The sequence below is a fragment of the Leuresthes tenuis genome, unplaced genomic scaffold (genome assembly GCF_036924035.1).
Source record: "Leuresthes tenuis unplaced genomic scaffold, fLeuTen1.0.hap1 SCAF_4, whole genome shotgun sequence".
Taxonomy (NCBI): Eukaryota; Metazoa; Chordata; class Actinopteri; order Atheriniformes; family Atherinopsidae; genus Leuresthes; species Leuresthes tenuis.
In genome coordinates, this window is record NW_027325358.1 from 2,322,574 (window position 1) to 2,338,181 (window position 15,608).

General features: G+C 43.7%; 1 protein-coding gene across 1 annotated transcript in view; it reads right to left on the minus strand.

Annotated features, from left to right (window-relative positions):
- The window catches only part of sorcs3a (sortilin related VPS10 domain containing receptor 3a), a 221,942-nt gene that overhangs the window by 33,843 nt on the left and 172,491 nt on the right, over nt 1-15,608 (minus strand). Inside the window, exons 10-16 of the mRNA XM_072384071.1 lie at nt 12,580-12,726; nt 7,481-7,583; nt 6,787-6,863; nt 4,904-4,995; nt 3,715-3,822; nt 2,781-2,898; nt 2,573-2,706 (exon numbers count right to left, since the gene is read on the minus strand). Of these exons, the coding sequence (XP_072240172.1) occupies nt 2,573-2,706; nt 2,781-2,898; nt 3,715-3,822; nt 4,904-4,995; nt 6,787-6,863; nt 7,481-7,583; nt 12,580-12,726 (779 nt within the window). The remainder of the gene's footprint in view (nt 1-2,572; nt 2,707-2,780; nt 2,899-3,714; nt 3,823-4,903; nt 4,996-6,786; nt 6,864-7,480; nt 7,584-12,579; nt 12,727-15,608) is intronic.

Genomic DNA, 15,608 nt, shown 5'->3' on the forward strand with positions numbered 1-15,608 from the left:
GTAAAGGGTCGGTGTGTGTGCGGCGCGTTCAGCAGCAGATTGATTTACTATTGGTTTAGTATTTAAACTTAAAGTGTCATATCGACAGTAATATAAAACGGTTTACGGCTGGTGTCCAAATACAGGAAGTCGGAACATGTTTAATACAAATGAAATGAAATCAAAGGAGTCTCCTGATATTCTAATTCAGATCAGTGACGATCTATTTAAACACTTAATCAGGAGGACTTCAGGCTAATTCATGGCAAAGTTCTAATGCAGTTTAGTTCATTATCATTTCTGGACCGGTTACTGTATCCATTAGACTGAAATTAGAGAAGAAGAATCTAATCTCAGGAGGACAACAAAAGCAAAAGTTGAAAAAGAAGACAATCTAAACTGTTTTCTAAACTCATTTTGTATTCCCACTTTTATGGTGAACATCAAGTCACGACTAGCTTTGTTTTCCTGAATGATTTTCTGTCATCTGTCTGCAATCTCTGCAGCTCTTATGGTCGAGTGTTTCCCAAAGCTCGTGCAAACCATGAAACTGACACCATGAAACTGACAGGGTTACCTCAAAGCAGGCCTAAGAGTCCGTGTCTGTCTGTCTGTCTGTCTGTCTGTCTGTCTGTCTGTCTGTCTGCACTCATTTCCTGTATGAGCTTCCCTGCATCGGCCTCCTGCAGCATTATGGTTATTTAAAATAAGCCTAATAAGTACAGTATAGTGATGCTTCACTCCTCAAATTCACAGGATTTGTGCTTTAACTGCAGTGATCATTCTTAATTTTAGAATTTACAGTTTGCACCATTTAATTATCTGCAGAGACCAAACGGAGCAAGAAGGACAGGCAGACATCAGTCTGAGACACAGAAAGAAACAAATTCAACTTCTAACTTGTTAAAGACGAACCAATTAGCACTCGCTCTCTGCCCCTCTGCAAACACTATTTAGATAACTGCTGAATGTTGGAATGGCTTGTTTCTGTTCACTGTCACTGCGAGATAAAACATACAACCACGTAGGATTTGCATACAAATTGAAACTATTTACACCCCCACATGGTCTGAACAGAATTATAAGCACAGCAAGCTTGATGACAGATGCTATGGAGACAGAAATTATGGGAAAAACCGTGTAAAACCACACTGAACTTATCGGATTAATGGAAAATAAATGAATAAAATCATGAAAAGCGTATGCAACAGATTCCACTTAAATGGCTGAAAATTGGCTCCAGCAATGAAAAGTAAACATGAATGAAACTGCTGCTTCAGTGGCTCTTAATTCACTGAGCGAAGACGTGCAAAAGCAGCCGTGCACCTTTCAGGTTTCACATGCACATGAGTCATTGCTGCAGCTCGCATCGTGGCCATGAAGCCGCAGCTAGACACGACTTCCACATCAGCGCTGACCGCGGCGCCGAGCTTTGCATGGACTGAGGGTCTCATGCATTAATTAAGCTCAGCAGCTTATTAAGATGAGGAAAATACACCCTCAGGTGCACAGCACACCATATATCACACTGTCATTATTTATCGAGCCTTCCTGCTTCTGCAGGAACTAAGAGGGTGGGCAGCAGCCAGGTGCTGCTGATCAAAGTCATTTGATTAATTGATCATCAGCACCTGTGTGAGCAGCTCCATAAAAGCATCACACTGACCTGCAATCTGCTGGTTTCCTTAGCTGGGATGCTGTTTTTGAATTGGCTCCATATGGATGAAATGGACTATTTTGAAATGAATCAATTGGATTATGATACAATGAATTGAATTCCAATCTTTTAAGAGCCTTGAGATGACATTTGTTGTGATTTGGCGCTTTATAAATAAATAAAAAGTGAATTTAACGTCTGTTAAGAACCAAAAGTTCTTCTAAATGACCTGATACACGAAACAAAGTGCACCTTCTTTTTCACGCTCGTATTTAATCATCTTGGAATATAATCATATCCAGCTTATCATCTTTTTTCTATTTTCCACAACAGCAAACATTCATCAAGCTAATTCTCCTCCAAACAGAAATCTGTGTTCACTGAGTGCATTTATTCATAAGTGTGGCTATTAGAAAACCATTAAGACTTGAATGTGCATTTAAGAACACAGTCGATCTGACTCTGGATCAAATCAACCGTATTTTGTAATCTGTGCGATTTGTTTGCCTTATTTTTCCTCCACATCCTGCTTGTTAAGTTTCGGGACTCAGGCAGATGGGATCGGTCCGAGAGAGCACATTTGAGTGGACTGAAGAGGGAAATTAATGGTTGCTGGGTGGATGCACTTGAGAATAATGACTGGCGACTGGAGGGCAGCTGTTTTTAATAGGTCAGATTGGTTTTCTACTTTTGAACGGGTGAAGCATCTCACTGCCTGCCCCGTCTCCATCATGCCTGGCAGCAGCCCAACACGACATAATTCAAAAGAATGAAAAATAAAAGGCATTTCATTTGAAATGGTGCTTCGACATGTGTGGCAGAGAACAGACGCCGTTGTTAATGAAGTTCTCCTTTAGCAGACAATGGAGAGAAGCGTAATCCCCCTCGATGATTGTGAAGAAAGGAGCTATTGAACAAAGGCTCACGCCATCTTACCATTCAAAATCATGAGCTCGGCAAATGCAAGACTCAGCTGAGAGGATTCTGGAGTAGTCTTTTCCCAGCATGCAGTAGTTCCCAGGCCTGCGTTTCATGTAAATCTGCTTTTGGCCCATCACACATGGCTCGCCCTGTTGGCACAGCAAATATCATGAGTGGGAAGTGTTGGGAACATGTTTCTGCCTCTGTGGTGGGGTGCTTTCACCTGGTTGTGCAGGTGCCAGGTCTGATAGTCCTCCTCGGTGCACTTCCTGCTGAAGATCGACTTGTAGTCTATCTTGATGAGCTGCCATTCAGAACGGTGGCTGAAATGTCCAAAAAAGCTGTGGAGACGGATGATAAACGTCAGGAAAACGACTTCATGTGAGCTGAGCTGAAATGAAAGCGAGATCCAAACAGCAGCCACATGGGAAAAATGTGCCCCCAGTAAACTGACTCAGCAATATCCTCTGAGCCCATGTGAGCCATCGCAAAACATAAACCTGTGCACTGAACTGAGCACACAATGAGGGTGTTTGTTCTCAGCTTTTTCATTCAAGGTCGATCCAAGCTGATGCTTTCTGTCAGAAAAGCTTTATACGGACCGATGTGGGCTGTGAAAAGTGTGATAAAAGTGTCATTTCTCTGTTTGTTTAAAACTACTGTGACCTGTTAATGATCATTTAGAAGTCTCAGCGATAAACTAGAATAATAATTCTCAGTAGCAGCGGTGATGGATCCACATTTATGTGCTTTCACAGCAGAAACTTCAACATTTCTTTTTGTATTCCATCATGTCATCCCACTTTGAGCAAAGGCTAAATATATCTTCTGCAGCTCTATGACAGGATTATTGCACAAAGAAATTAGTTTCATATGATCAAACTCGTTTTTCAGGTGACTTAATATCCACCTGAATAACAGCCTGAATGACCTGTTATCTCCTGCTCAGAAATGGGACTTGATAAGGTTGAATTAGCACAGAGAATGGAAGTGTTTGTCAAAAGCCCTCAATGCATTTCACCTCTCCCCACACAACGAAATGGAATAAAAGCAGTGCTGTTCACCTTTCACTCAGCTTCCATTGCACCCCATTAGGACACAAGCATCAGCACCTTTTAACATGTCATGCAACCCTTTTCAGACATCTCCAGACTTACGTCATAATTTGGTTCTCAGCCCCAGCCTCCACCAAGACGCCGTCCACGAACAGAGGCACTGAGGAGAAGCTGTGCTGGGTCCACTGCCTTCCCTCGTCAAAGCTGACCCTGTGTCAGAATGCATTCCCGTCAAAAACCTGTCAACATGCCGCAGAAACAGACCCTCTCTATTTAAGCCGGGTCATAGGGGAGGGTTTAGATGGGGATCAGAGGGACAGGCTTCAGAGTCTCAGAGCCTCGGTGCAATTAGCCGCCGTGGCTTTGGGTAAATGTATGAAGGAATGTTTAGGAGACAGTCAGTGTGTCTATTAAAGCAAAGATGCAGAAAGCTGCTGTGAGAGGACAGAGAGAGAGAAAAGGTGTTGGTCCTGGGTGACAGTTTGACACAAAACCCAGAGCAGAACGTTTCATGAACAAGCAAAAAGCTGGAAAACAAGGCAGCAAAAAACCTGGACAGCTTTCATCATTGGGTCCTGAGCTCGACTGATTCTGACAGCTTATCAGCCTCAGAGCTGGACTGAGAACGACGGGAAGAACCTGAGTGTGACATGGGCTGAGGCCTGCGCTGGGGAGCGGGTGAATCTCCCTGTTTGGCCTCTAATTACTGCCATCGCTGGGCTAAAAGCCCTTATGTGCACCTGTCGTAAGGCCCAGACAGCGGGAGAGTTTACCTGAACTCTGAAAACCACACCGCTCCGCTGCTGCTGTACAGTGGCTGTGGAGACACAGCTTTTTCCCTCTCCTGCCATCACACTTAAATTGGGAGGGAGACAAAGAGCCAACAAGCCACACTCGACTGGTTTTAAAACTAATTTCAGAAATTGTTGCAAAAGCGACTGGAGAACAGATCTGGTCTCAGTTGGATTAGCCTGCAGTGAGGCAAAGCGTAAGCAGCCGATTTGGCAAGAGGACGGCAACGTGTTAATGAAACGCTAAAAGAGGGGGTGGGGGCCCTGACTGCTGGCTGCTAATGATAAGTAGCTTGAAAAAAAATTCCTCAAATTAGATTGCCTGTGACTTTTTTTTGCAAACACCACAGTAAAAGTGCATCAGTAAATGGATCAAGTGTCGCATATATGCTCTTTTCTTGGACTATAAAGGTTGACTCAACCTTAGAATAGCCATGAGAAATTGGAAAAGCAATTTAAGAAAGGAAACGGGTCCAAGAAAGTTCTTTAAATGGACTTACCACAAATGTCTGGTTGGCACAGATGGCTGTTTCACTGCAACAAGGGCTCCGCCTTTGTCCAAGAACCATATATTATGTTCTTCCTCAAAAATCTAAACGGACACACAAGACATGTCACCGTCTATCGCTTCATAACATGTAAAATATACGTTTCAGTAAGTTGCTCATAACCGTCAGGCTTCAGGTGACAAGCAACTGTTAGCGAATGATGAAGTCAAGGCTTGAAAACGGCAGCTCATAAATCAGCCTGAGTCAGCACGCTGGCTTCGTGCACCTCTCTCAAACATCGCATGTTCATAAAGACCAGAACTGAGACCGGACTTCACTGCTGTTCCCTTCTAATCCTTAATGGGAACCAACCTGGCAACACAGTGGAAAAGGAGGGATTGTCATCAGTCAGTGTCACTGCCTGATGTGAAACGAGCGCAGAAAAGTTTGTGAGACGCCATCTGTCCAGCCTGCCGGGCTGGGCTTGTTTGCATGTATCTGGGGATGTTGTCCTGTCTTTAAAGAGTTTATTAATTAACCTGTTAATACTTTAATGCTGTTAAGGATTCTGCATATTTGACAGAACTCAAACTAAATAAACGCCGTGGTTTTCAGAAGCCATAATAATTCCAAAGTCATTCTAATCATAGCACGATGGAAGTCATTCTTGTGAAAAGTGGTCACAGATTATGTGAGTCAGTCAGTTCTGCAGACCAGATGCATGGTGGGAATAAAGAACTGGGGGAGGGTTAGTTTGCTCCGCTCTCATCTGACCTGAGTCCAGTGTTGCCAGGTGGGAAATGTAGTTTTATCGTACCAGAGACGTAAAATTATCGTACACCTGTCATAACCAAAATAACAAGTCTATTGATGCTATAGTCACTCTAGTGTTGAATAGCGTCTAACAGGAACTCACAGCTTTGCATCAGCAGGTGTGTTCGGCTAAATGTCCCCGAAAACTGTGACGAGTGGGAACTAATGAGCCAAATCATGAGGCCTGGAGGCCTCCTGCTGTCAGGAACTTCTGAGGCAACGCATGCACTGTAGCTCACATAGAAAAGCACGACTGGCCTGAAACGGTTGCAATTAGAACCGATTACAGCCACAGAAAGGTCAAATTATCGTATATGTGGCCTTTTTTGGGATTATTGATCGCACACCTGGCATCACTGCTCGAGTCCCACCAGGTAGGGACAGAGACCACCGACAGGTTTTAGGGATAAGATGAAAGCTCGTAAATGCTGACTATCTACACGTGCACGCTCAGGATGAGGGTTGGATTGAAAGCAATCTGTCGGTTTTCTTAGCTATGACATTTTTCTATTTCCTCCCTATGAATTGGACCAATTTGGAGCTTAATTTGATTGGTTTCTGATTGGATTCGAATTAATTGGATTCTGATTGGCATCAACTGGACTGGATCTTTGAAGTGGCTTGAGATGACGTTGTTGTGATTTAACGCTTTAGAAACAGAACTGAATGAATTTAACTGAATATCCTCCAAAGACCTCCAAACACGACTTTACGACCACAGCATTCATCTCTTATGAATCCTAAAACTACTGAAGCCAGCTGAAGCGCTCGTTGTTCATAAATAACTCACAGATAGACCGACTCCTTCATTCTGACAGTCAGCACTTGTTATCTTACAAGCCAGTGCTGATAAAATTGACTAAAGGTTGTCATAATAGCTTTTTAAAGATGGATAAAACAGGCTATTAACATTTAGAGGAGCTCAGGTCTACTCCAGGATCTCAATAAAAAATGCATACAAATAGAGAGCCAGAAAGCACAATACTGTGCTGAGTAAAGTGCATTAATCTGCGAACATGGTTAACAGCAGCTGTCACAAAGCCTGTGGTCTCTGGTGTAAATCTGGGGGGGGGGGGTCTCACCGGTGTCCAGCTATTGCCTGCATCCGATGATATGAACATGCCAACGTTGTTGTAAGACAGCTCTGGTCCGATATTTCCTGCAGTGGAAATGACACAAGATTATGTGACAAGCAGGAGCACAAAGAGGCCACACAGATCAAATGCTACATGGCTTTTATATAGAAGCTTCCAGTTGCACCAAACTGTTGGTTTAACTTGTTTTGGCCGGATTCCCAGATCAGTTTGCTGTCCTTTAATCCCATAATACAGACAACACCGCCGCTTAATTTCTACAGATGCCTGTTTCCGTCATATGAAGTGTGATTTAATGTGGAGGAGGCTTCCGTCGCTTTGGCAGGCTTCCAGCACTACGACGCAAAGATGTTTCCTGCCAAAGCGCACAGAGCAAACCGCTGATCTGCTCCTCTCTTGGCCATGACTCCGTAAGAAGACAAGAGTTTGATCTGGATGGTGTTTGTCATGTTTGTGAGACGATCTCTGCGCCAGCTGATGTCTTAAAAAGGCGCAGCGGGCAAAGTGAACTGCGGTGCCAGAGCAACGTCTCGAGCACCAGAACAGGCACATAAATACACACTGTGCGCGCCAGGCGGTGAAGATGTGCGTGTATGCAGCATTTCTTACAAAACACACGCGAGAGAACTTCAGAAACGAGCTGTTTCCCACTTTTCTCTGCTGCTCAGTTGGTTTTACGCACCTGTGGCAACGATGATCCCAGGCGCAGAACTCTTGGTGGAGATGGTTCCCGACACATACGGGTTCTCTGACGTCTGCAGTTGAAGATGAAGGGAGCAAAACGGCTGAAAAAGATTAAAAACAACCTTTCAGCGTGAACTCTTTGAAGCGGACACACCCGTTTAAATGGTGACTTATTATTATTGTGTGTCTGAAAATGATCTGGTCAGAAAAACAGGAAAACAAACAACAACAAAGCCGCGTTCATCATTCCCTAGAAGAGAACTAACGGGGCCTGCACAAGTTTGGCTCATAGCATTTAATCTGTCATTAATACAAAGAGCGATGGGATTTGCATTAGAATATGAAGCCCAGCCTCGAAGGCATGCACACAAGAAAATACAATTACAATTGTTCACAGAGCAGAAAAAACGCGTCTGCTTTCATCTGAGCAGCAGACAGCGTGTCACTGGTGTAGGACATCAAAGCAGTGGGACTGAACAGGGTAATCAAAAGGAATCTACAGCAGTAATTAAAATGTCACATGAATGCGCAGTCACAGGGAACCTGGAAGCCACGCGGCATGGCCCTGAAATCACCTCCTGAACAGCAGGAAGTCCTCCTAATGTCTCAAACAGGATCCCTCCGAACAGTGGAGGGAGGCTGTCTAATGAGCAGTTGAACTGGATCTGCCTCGCTGGTACCGAGTCGGCCTCATTTCCCCATCTGCTCCCGTTTCCTCCCTCTGTCCTGCCGCCACCCCAACAGGTCGAGGCAGACCAGGTGTCATCGGAAGGGGAAACTGATCACAGGTAGGCAGCTGCAGGCAGTGACCAAAAGAGCGAGGTGGCAAATAAAAGTGGCTGAAATGAGCTTGTGTTGCAGGGACAGCGTGAGAACTCAGCCATTCAGGGGAGGAGCTGCTCTCCTGCGGATACATTCTCATTTAATTTCTTTTTAAAGCAATGGAAACATGCTTTAACCCCCCATCTGAGCCTCACTTTGGAGCTATGATCGCCTTATTTTCCTTAATAAGGTTGAGCATCTGCCATCACAGTTTGGATTTTAATGTGACTTGCAGGGAGTCTGACTGTTAGCTGGCATACATGTTACTCCAAATTACACCAATAAAGCCTTTTTACTTCTGCTTATTTAACATAACTTAAGTCACCAGACTGCTTTTTGCTTGAAATCCTAATTCAAAGTCCCATGTTAATGCTAAATGTTGCTTATGATTCCTCAGTTTTTCTTACTCAAAGATGATATTATGAAGGCTAACACTGTCATAACCCGGATATAATGAGACTAAACAAGCTTATAGCTTCTTTTTTATTAAAAATACAGAATTGGGGAAGGGTGGGAAGTGCTGGTCAAAGGTACCATGTCATGTTTTTGGTTTTTGAATAACTATTTTACCTCAGATCTTTAGTCTCTTTGCTGATTCAATGATCCTCACTTTGTAGCAGTGAGATTATATTGATTATCGACTGGTTTTCCTCTGATCCTTGTTTGGAAATCCATCTCAAATTCCCATTCTAAAGCTGATTTTTCTGACTTCTTTTATTAAAGTGAAGGAGTCTCCCTCCTAAATCATTTGAAATGCTGAAGCAAAGTGTGTTGGGATCCAGGGCTGTCTGATCTGTTTCCTGGAACCAGCCGGCAGATGTGGTTATAAAACGAGCCGCTGAACTCGTCCATGTGCGTGAATCTCGATTTTCACAAAATATTCTTCATGCTAAAGTTTTGGAAAATGAAGTTTCACGACTGGTCTCTCAGATCACAAATTACAGTGAATTGCAGCATTTGGCAGAGATCTTATCACATAAACATGAGCTTTGATTGGAGTTTCTGATGCAACATTACGGCGGTCTGCAGCCGGGTGCCTCTTTAAGCCTTTTAATGAGATGAGCGCCCTTATTTTGGCTGTTTGACTTGGTAAATGGTTCTGAATATTCCATCAGCAGTTCTGTTCATCTCTTTATCAGAAACTTATTGTTGCTACTGCAGAGGGCAGCTGCTCGGCTTTTATCTACAAGCAGAAAACAGACGGTTTTTCACCACTTTCAGCATCCCAGGGTGCTGATTGTCTTTGGGTTTTTTTCAGTCCCCCCCCCCCCCACTGGTGTTCTCAGAGAAGAACCTGTAAGGTGTTGATGTGCAACGATGGAAGATTTGAGTGATTTGTACGTTTGATGTAAAAGCAGCGAAGCTCTGGAAGGATCCAACTGAAGAAACACCTTCGATCTGCAGCATATTACAAAAAAACACGTGTGAAAAACACATCAATGTTTCCTTTTCCTATCTAAGAACGCAGTTCTAAGAACTGTCCAACTCGAGTTTAGTTCTAAGAACTGCCCTTCCCCAGGGGAACTGTTTAATTTTGCATTCGCACATGAGTCGGGGACAAAGTGACACTGCAGACCACAGATTATACAGACACTCGTGCACAGGATGTGATAAAAAGGGGGATTATTTTCAAAAGGAAAAGCAGAGCAACCAGCAGCAGAAACAGCGATGGAGGCTCGTAAATTAATGCTGTTTTTGAGCAGAACAAACTTTTCTCAGTTTGGTTGTGGGCAAAAAGAACAAAAAAACTCCATAAAACTAAAGATTTTCCAAATAAAACAAGATATAAAGGAAACTCAAGGAGCAAAACCAAAAAATAAAAGCCACAGAACACAACAAAGAAATCCCAAACTATAACCAAGTTGATTGAATCCATAAAAGTACGCTGCCATCACCAAACCTGAAAGCTTGTTTATTTCACACTAAAAACTACTTTATATCAAACACAGACATCTTTACACGGTTAGCTCTTCTATTCAGTTACATTAGCCACATTCGGACAGAGACTTTCTAAGACCTGTCCTTCCCCAGGGGAACTGTTTCATTTTGCATTCTCACATGAGTCGGGGGCCTCGACAGGGACTGATGTGACGCAGCCGTCTGCCACAGACGTGTTACTTTAGCGCCACTCAGCAACAGAACAGAACCCGGGAAAAGTAAGGAGAGAAGAAAACAACAGCACCAAGAAGCTAACATGGAGAGCGAGGAGGCCACCGTGTTCATGGTCTGCATGGCGGTGATATTAATCATGGACGATCACATCAGGCGTCTAAGATGGAGGCTGGAAGAGCGCACAGCGAGAGTCAGGAGAAGGAGAATCCAGCAGCGGGCGATACTTCTTCCTTTCATGGAGGAAAGAAGGAGAGCAGAGCGCCGCAGACAAAGGAGACGAAGTTTAACTTATTAAACAGGCGCCGGTTGGGTCCGTGTCGTATGAGGAAACATTTCAGACAAGGGGCGGAGCTACCAGCCACCAAACACCTACGTCATACGTGTTGCTATGGAAACCAGGAAAGACCTCGGAGAAGGAGCTAAAATGGTTCCAGGAACTGAGGGCCGTGGTCCCTAGTTCCTGAATGCATGAAACAACGTCCCTATTCCTGAAAAGGTTCTAGGAACTGCAAAAGGTTCCTACAGAGGGAATGAGCCTCATGGTGACCTTTTTAATCACCATTTACCTGAACTGTGGCTGCATTTACATGCACAGGAAAATCTCTGAATAATTTCTGATTACCTTAACACTATTAAGCTGCTATCCAGTGACTCATTGTGGGGAAAGTTTATCCCACTGTTACGTCCTGCTGGAGCTGTCATGGCGTCTGGTGACACGCTGCAGCTCCATAACACACGCTCTGGGCTCCGGTCCATGATGAGCCACTCCGGGCTTGTTAAAGAACACAGGCACTTGTTTTTGGGCTTGTTTTCATAGATCGTGGTGCTTGTTTTCTGTCACAAAAATTGGCAGCAGAGTCTCTGCCAGAGTTGGGTGCAGAACAAGAGCACTGCAGTGAAAAGAAGGCTCGTGTTCTGTGTTTTAAAGTGATTTGGAGGTGATTAAAACTTACACGTACTGCTGTATTGTACAGATGTGTAATGCATTGATTCGACTTGGCTCTGAAACATGGAAACAGGGATATGAATGTCTTTAATTCACATACACATCATAATCTGAATATTGTTTTGTATAGATGAAGGTAAACAGTTGGGCAGTTTAACACAAAGGCAGTAGTTACTTCCTTAAAATGTATTCAATTTATAGGCTTTACTTCATCTATTAGTTTAAGAGGGGAAATAACAAAGAAAAGAGATGTTTTTACTCAGTTTTAGCATAATCTTTAACATTTACTTCAGGATAAATGTGTCTTTAAAGATTTTTCATCATCTTGCTTCTTTTAGCTGGAGCGAGTTGTGGTAATGATGAAGTCTAAGTTGGTAATGGCTTATGAAGCAGAAGGTTGTCTGTATTACCGTAAAGTGGGATTATAACTCACCAAATGGACATTATGCGATAATGAAGACTGTGTGAAACTGATAACAGAGACCATAAACTTAACAAATCAAGTGAGATGAAGAGTTATTTTCTGAGACTCCCTCCTGGCCTTCATATAAAATGCAGTTTTAATGCACAAGCTGCACTTCAGCCACAAAAAAACATGTTTTCCTGAAGTCCCTTCTACAAATGTCCCTTCTCCAACCCCCTCCACTTCCACTGCAGGGACCCGGGGTTAAACACAGGGGGAGTTTGCCTGGGAAACAGCACTTTTGAGATTATTTGAATCCCTGAGGTGGGGCTCGGAGAGTAATCCGAGTGTCTTATTTCCTCTTTTCCATCTCAGTCGTCTGACATTTGATCACAGCCACAACTCAAAGAAATTTGTCTCGGTGCTTGAAAATCTACATCGTGGAAATATTTCCTTCAGGCAGGCGTTTCAGCCACGAGTCGAGGTGGTTCAGCAAAGAACTCCCTGCTGTGCCACTGAGGGGGCAAATTAAGGCATGATGGAGGTAAGTTAAAACAAAGAAGGAGCTAATAATGTCTGACCAAAGTCACTGAAACACAAGCAGAAAAAGAACAGAACAGAATCTCTACTATAAACCACTCGATTAGCCTTTAGCTGTCACTTGTAATCCTTCCATCAGGGGTCACTCGGTTAATCCTCAGTAATAAATTCTAGTTGTGACTGACGCTGGTTCACATGGCGATACGTCACATCTCTGTGGACATCAGCAGAATCAGGGTGTGAACCACAGCAAATGAAAAGCAGAGAATCTCACCAGTATGCAGTGGATGTCGTTCCCATCCAGGTCAGCAGCAGGGGCCTGCAGGAGCCTCCAGTCCCGGCCTTTATTGTAGGTGATGTAAGTCTTCACCTGGTTGTCTTGCCTCTTGTTAGCGATTAACATGCCTTTAATTCCAGCCACCTGATGAACACAGACACGTAGCAGTTCAAATCTCATCTGTACATTTCATATGCAAACCAGCAGGGAGCGTTTTACATCTAACACTCCTCCCAACTCCCATAACAGTTTGGTTCTCAGTTGTGATGAAAGCGCATACCCCGCACTCTCATCTGAAGAGGCATTTTGTGTATTGCAGCAGCAATCTTCACAACACCAGTTAAATGCAAATGGCATGCTTATCTTCTCCCTCTGTGGCTGGCAATCTTGCAGACTCCATCAGCACAGTCGGCTGCAGGTTCTTACGCTGTGCTAAGTGCTATCTGTAATTACATTCTTGTGTCTCAGTACTCTGGACAAAATGATGACCATATGAAGCCACACTTCTGTTTTCTCTCTGCCCAACAGAATCACAGAAAAGCACATCCCAACTTTCCTCTCAGCTCATAAGCCCGAGCAATTTGGTTCTCAAAAAGCTGGAAGATCCCAGAAGTATGCCGAGTTCCCCGAGTTGTGACAACATAAACACAAACAACAGCTGACACAAAAACACACGCATCTCCTCAGATTGTTCTCTCCCAGGGATTAGACCTATCCCTCAGCCAGGCCTAAGCATGTTATACAATTGAAAAGACAGTCACTCTAAATAGTTACCATAGCTCCACTTCCCTCCCTGAAGGGGCACGTCTCGATAAGTGGCACTAATAGGCAGCACATTTGACATCGTCATAGTAACATGGCGCTCAGGATGGATGCGGGTAATGAGGGTCCTCCTTTCCTTATCCAAGCCGACCTGTCAATCGCTGCAGTTATTATTTATCGCCTCCACATCCTCTCACACTCACATACACACACCTGACAACTGTGCCGGCGCCCCAGCCTACGTTTCACCCCATCCATCACTCACACCTACATGCACTTCTTTACGACTCGGTGAAGGACACAGGCTCGGGTTCCCGTTCCACAGCACGGATTTCTCAGAAATGTGCAGATTTTCAGGCAGTTACAGTCTCTGCTCTTCGTAGCAAGTGAGAGGAAACGGAAGAGAAAATAAGATGTGATCACTGTGCTGCAGCGTGTGAGCAAAGAAAGCAACAGCCTGCTGCTTCTAATAACTTCTGATGAAACAAGCCAATCAGAGGACTGACCCTAAAAAACAAGGCGAGAACTGTGAACATGTTGTTAAATGTTTCATTTCAACAGATCCTGTTGTTGCTGAGTCTGTGCACGATAATATTCATGTGCCGATTCCACTGTGCTGTCATGATTTTATTTTTCTTTAATTACAAAGAATTAGCAGGAAGGAATTTCACTGGCACGAAACAAATGGAAGCAAAGAATGATCAAAACAATAAAGCAACTGTAGAAAACTGTCAGACCACAAGAGGAAATCACGTTGTTTTCTGTAATGTGACAGTAATTTAAATCAAATCCTTCAAATGTGGTTGGATGGTGCAACAGTGGGCGTGGCTTAGCAGATAAAGCCATGGATAAACTTTCCTCTAACTGCAGGAATCAGATTTACTTTCTTGTATCTGATATTTAGGTCAGAATGTCACAGAAATCTTTGCAGGTAATCAGATCAGATTTGAATGACTGTCCTCTCTGCATGGGTTGCTGTGGTGATGGCGCCAGTAACTAAACTGTTGGTTCTGTACAGAAAGAAGGTTTCAGGGTCTGTCCACGAACTGATCCATGATGAGATTAACTGGATTACAGCTACAGTTGGGTTCTGCTCCTTATCTGGGGGTAATTATCCTTGGATATATGGCGGTGAATGAATGGAATCACTGGCACAAAGCATGTCATACCCCGGTACGATAGGTGGCGCTGTCCCCATTTCAGCTATCGCTAATAGAGCCACTTCCTGTTGACGTCTTCACCACCAACAACAACAAACTCAGGCATTCAGAAAGATGGCGAACGCAGAGCGAGATGAAGCTGCGTCCCTCTCCATCTGTGATGAGCTGGTTATGGCACAGACGATGCACAACGGCGCATTCTCCATCGCCTTGTTTCTTTCTTTCTGACGACAGCAACAAGAATATCGTCTCCTTCCACTTCCGGGTGACGATCGCGGGAAAAAATCTGGAGCATGAACAGAACGCTCGATCCGATCCACTGTCGTCTACGTGCACGTTCAGTGCACGTTTGGATCGAGTTATCTCGGGGTCTTAATTTCCCCCTTAATTTCAATTTTATTTATATAGCGCCAGATTACAACAATTGTCATCTCAAGGCACTTAAGTAATATAGTCCAATTCAAGCCAATTGGAATTCAATTCATTGTAATCATAATCCAATTAATTCATATGGAGCCAATTCAAAAATAATATCCTAGCTAAGGAAACCAACAGATTGCACCTGATCTGATCCGTTTTTTTGTCAGATTAAGGCGTCTACATGAGCTGAATAACTCAGTCTTATTGTAATTTAGCCTTTAATCCGACCCGATGGCACTCATTTAACCGCTCTGACTGTTTCTGTCGAGATCAGTTCACACTTCAAAGGACCTGCACTGGGGTTTGAATCCAAGATAGAAAATGTGACGCCTAATTTCAAAATTGGACCGTCTGAACCGACCCATTTGTATTTTATTGTGTGTTTTCCTAACCTTAACCAAACACTTTTTTTGCTTCCTCCCTGTTTCCAACCTCCTTACAGACTGTGTTATTGTAGATTTGTGAGGTCCAGTTTGTTCAATGGCAAGCTGCTAATTTACAGTTAGCTTCAGTGTCAAAATGTCAGTGTGGATCGAGCTTATCACCGTTCTTCAGCTGAGAAATGCTACCTTATGGCAGTCATGTGACCTCCAGCCTCCAACACCAACATATTCTCTATTCTAAATGGTCATAGACTTGGTCAAAAACCCTTCATTTCAGTGTTAAGTGCATGAGGTTAGCTCT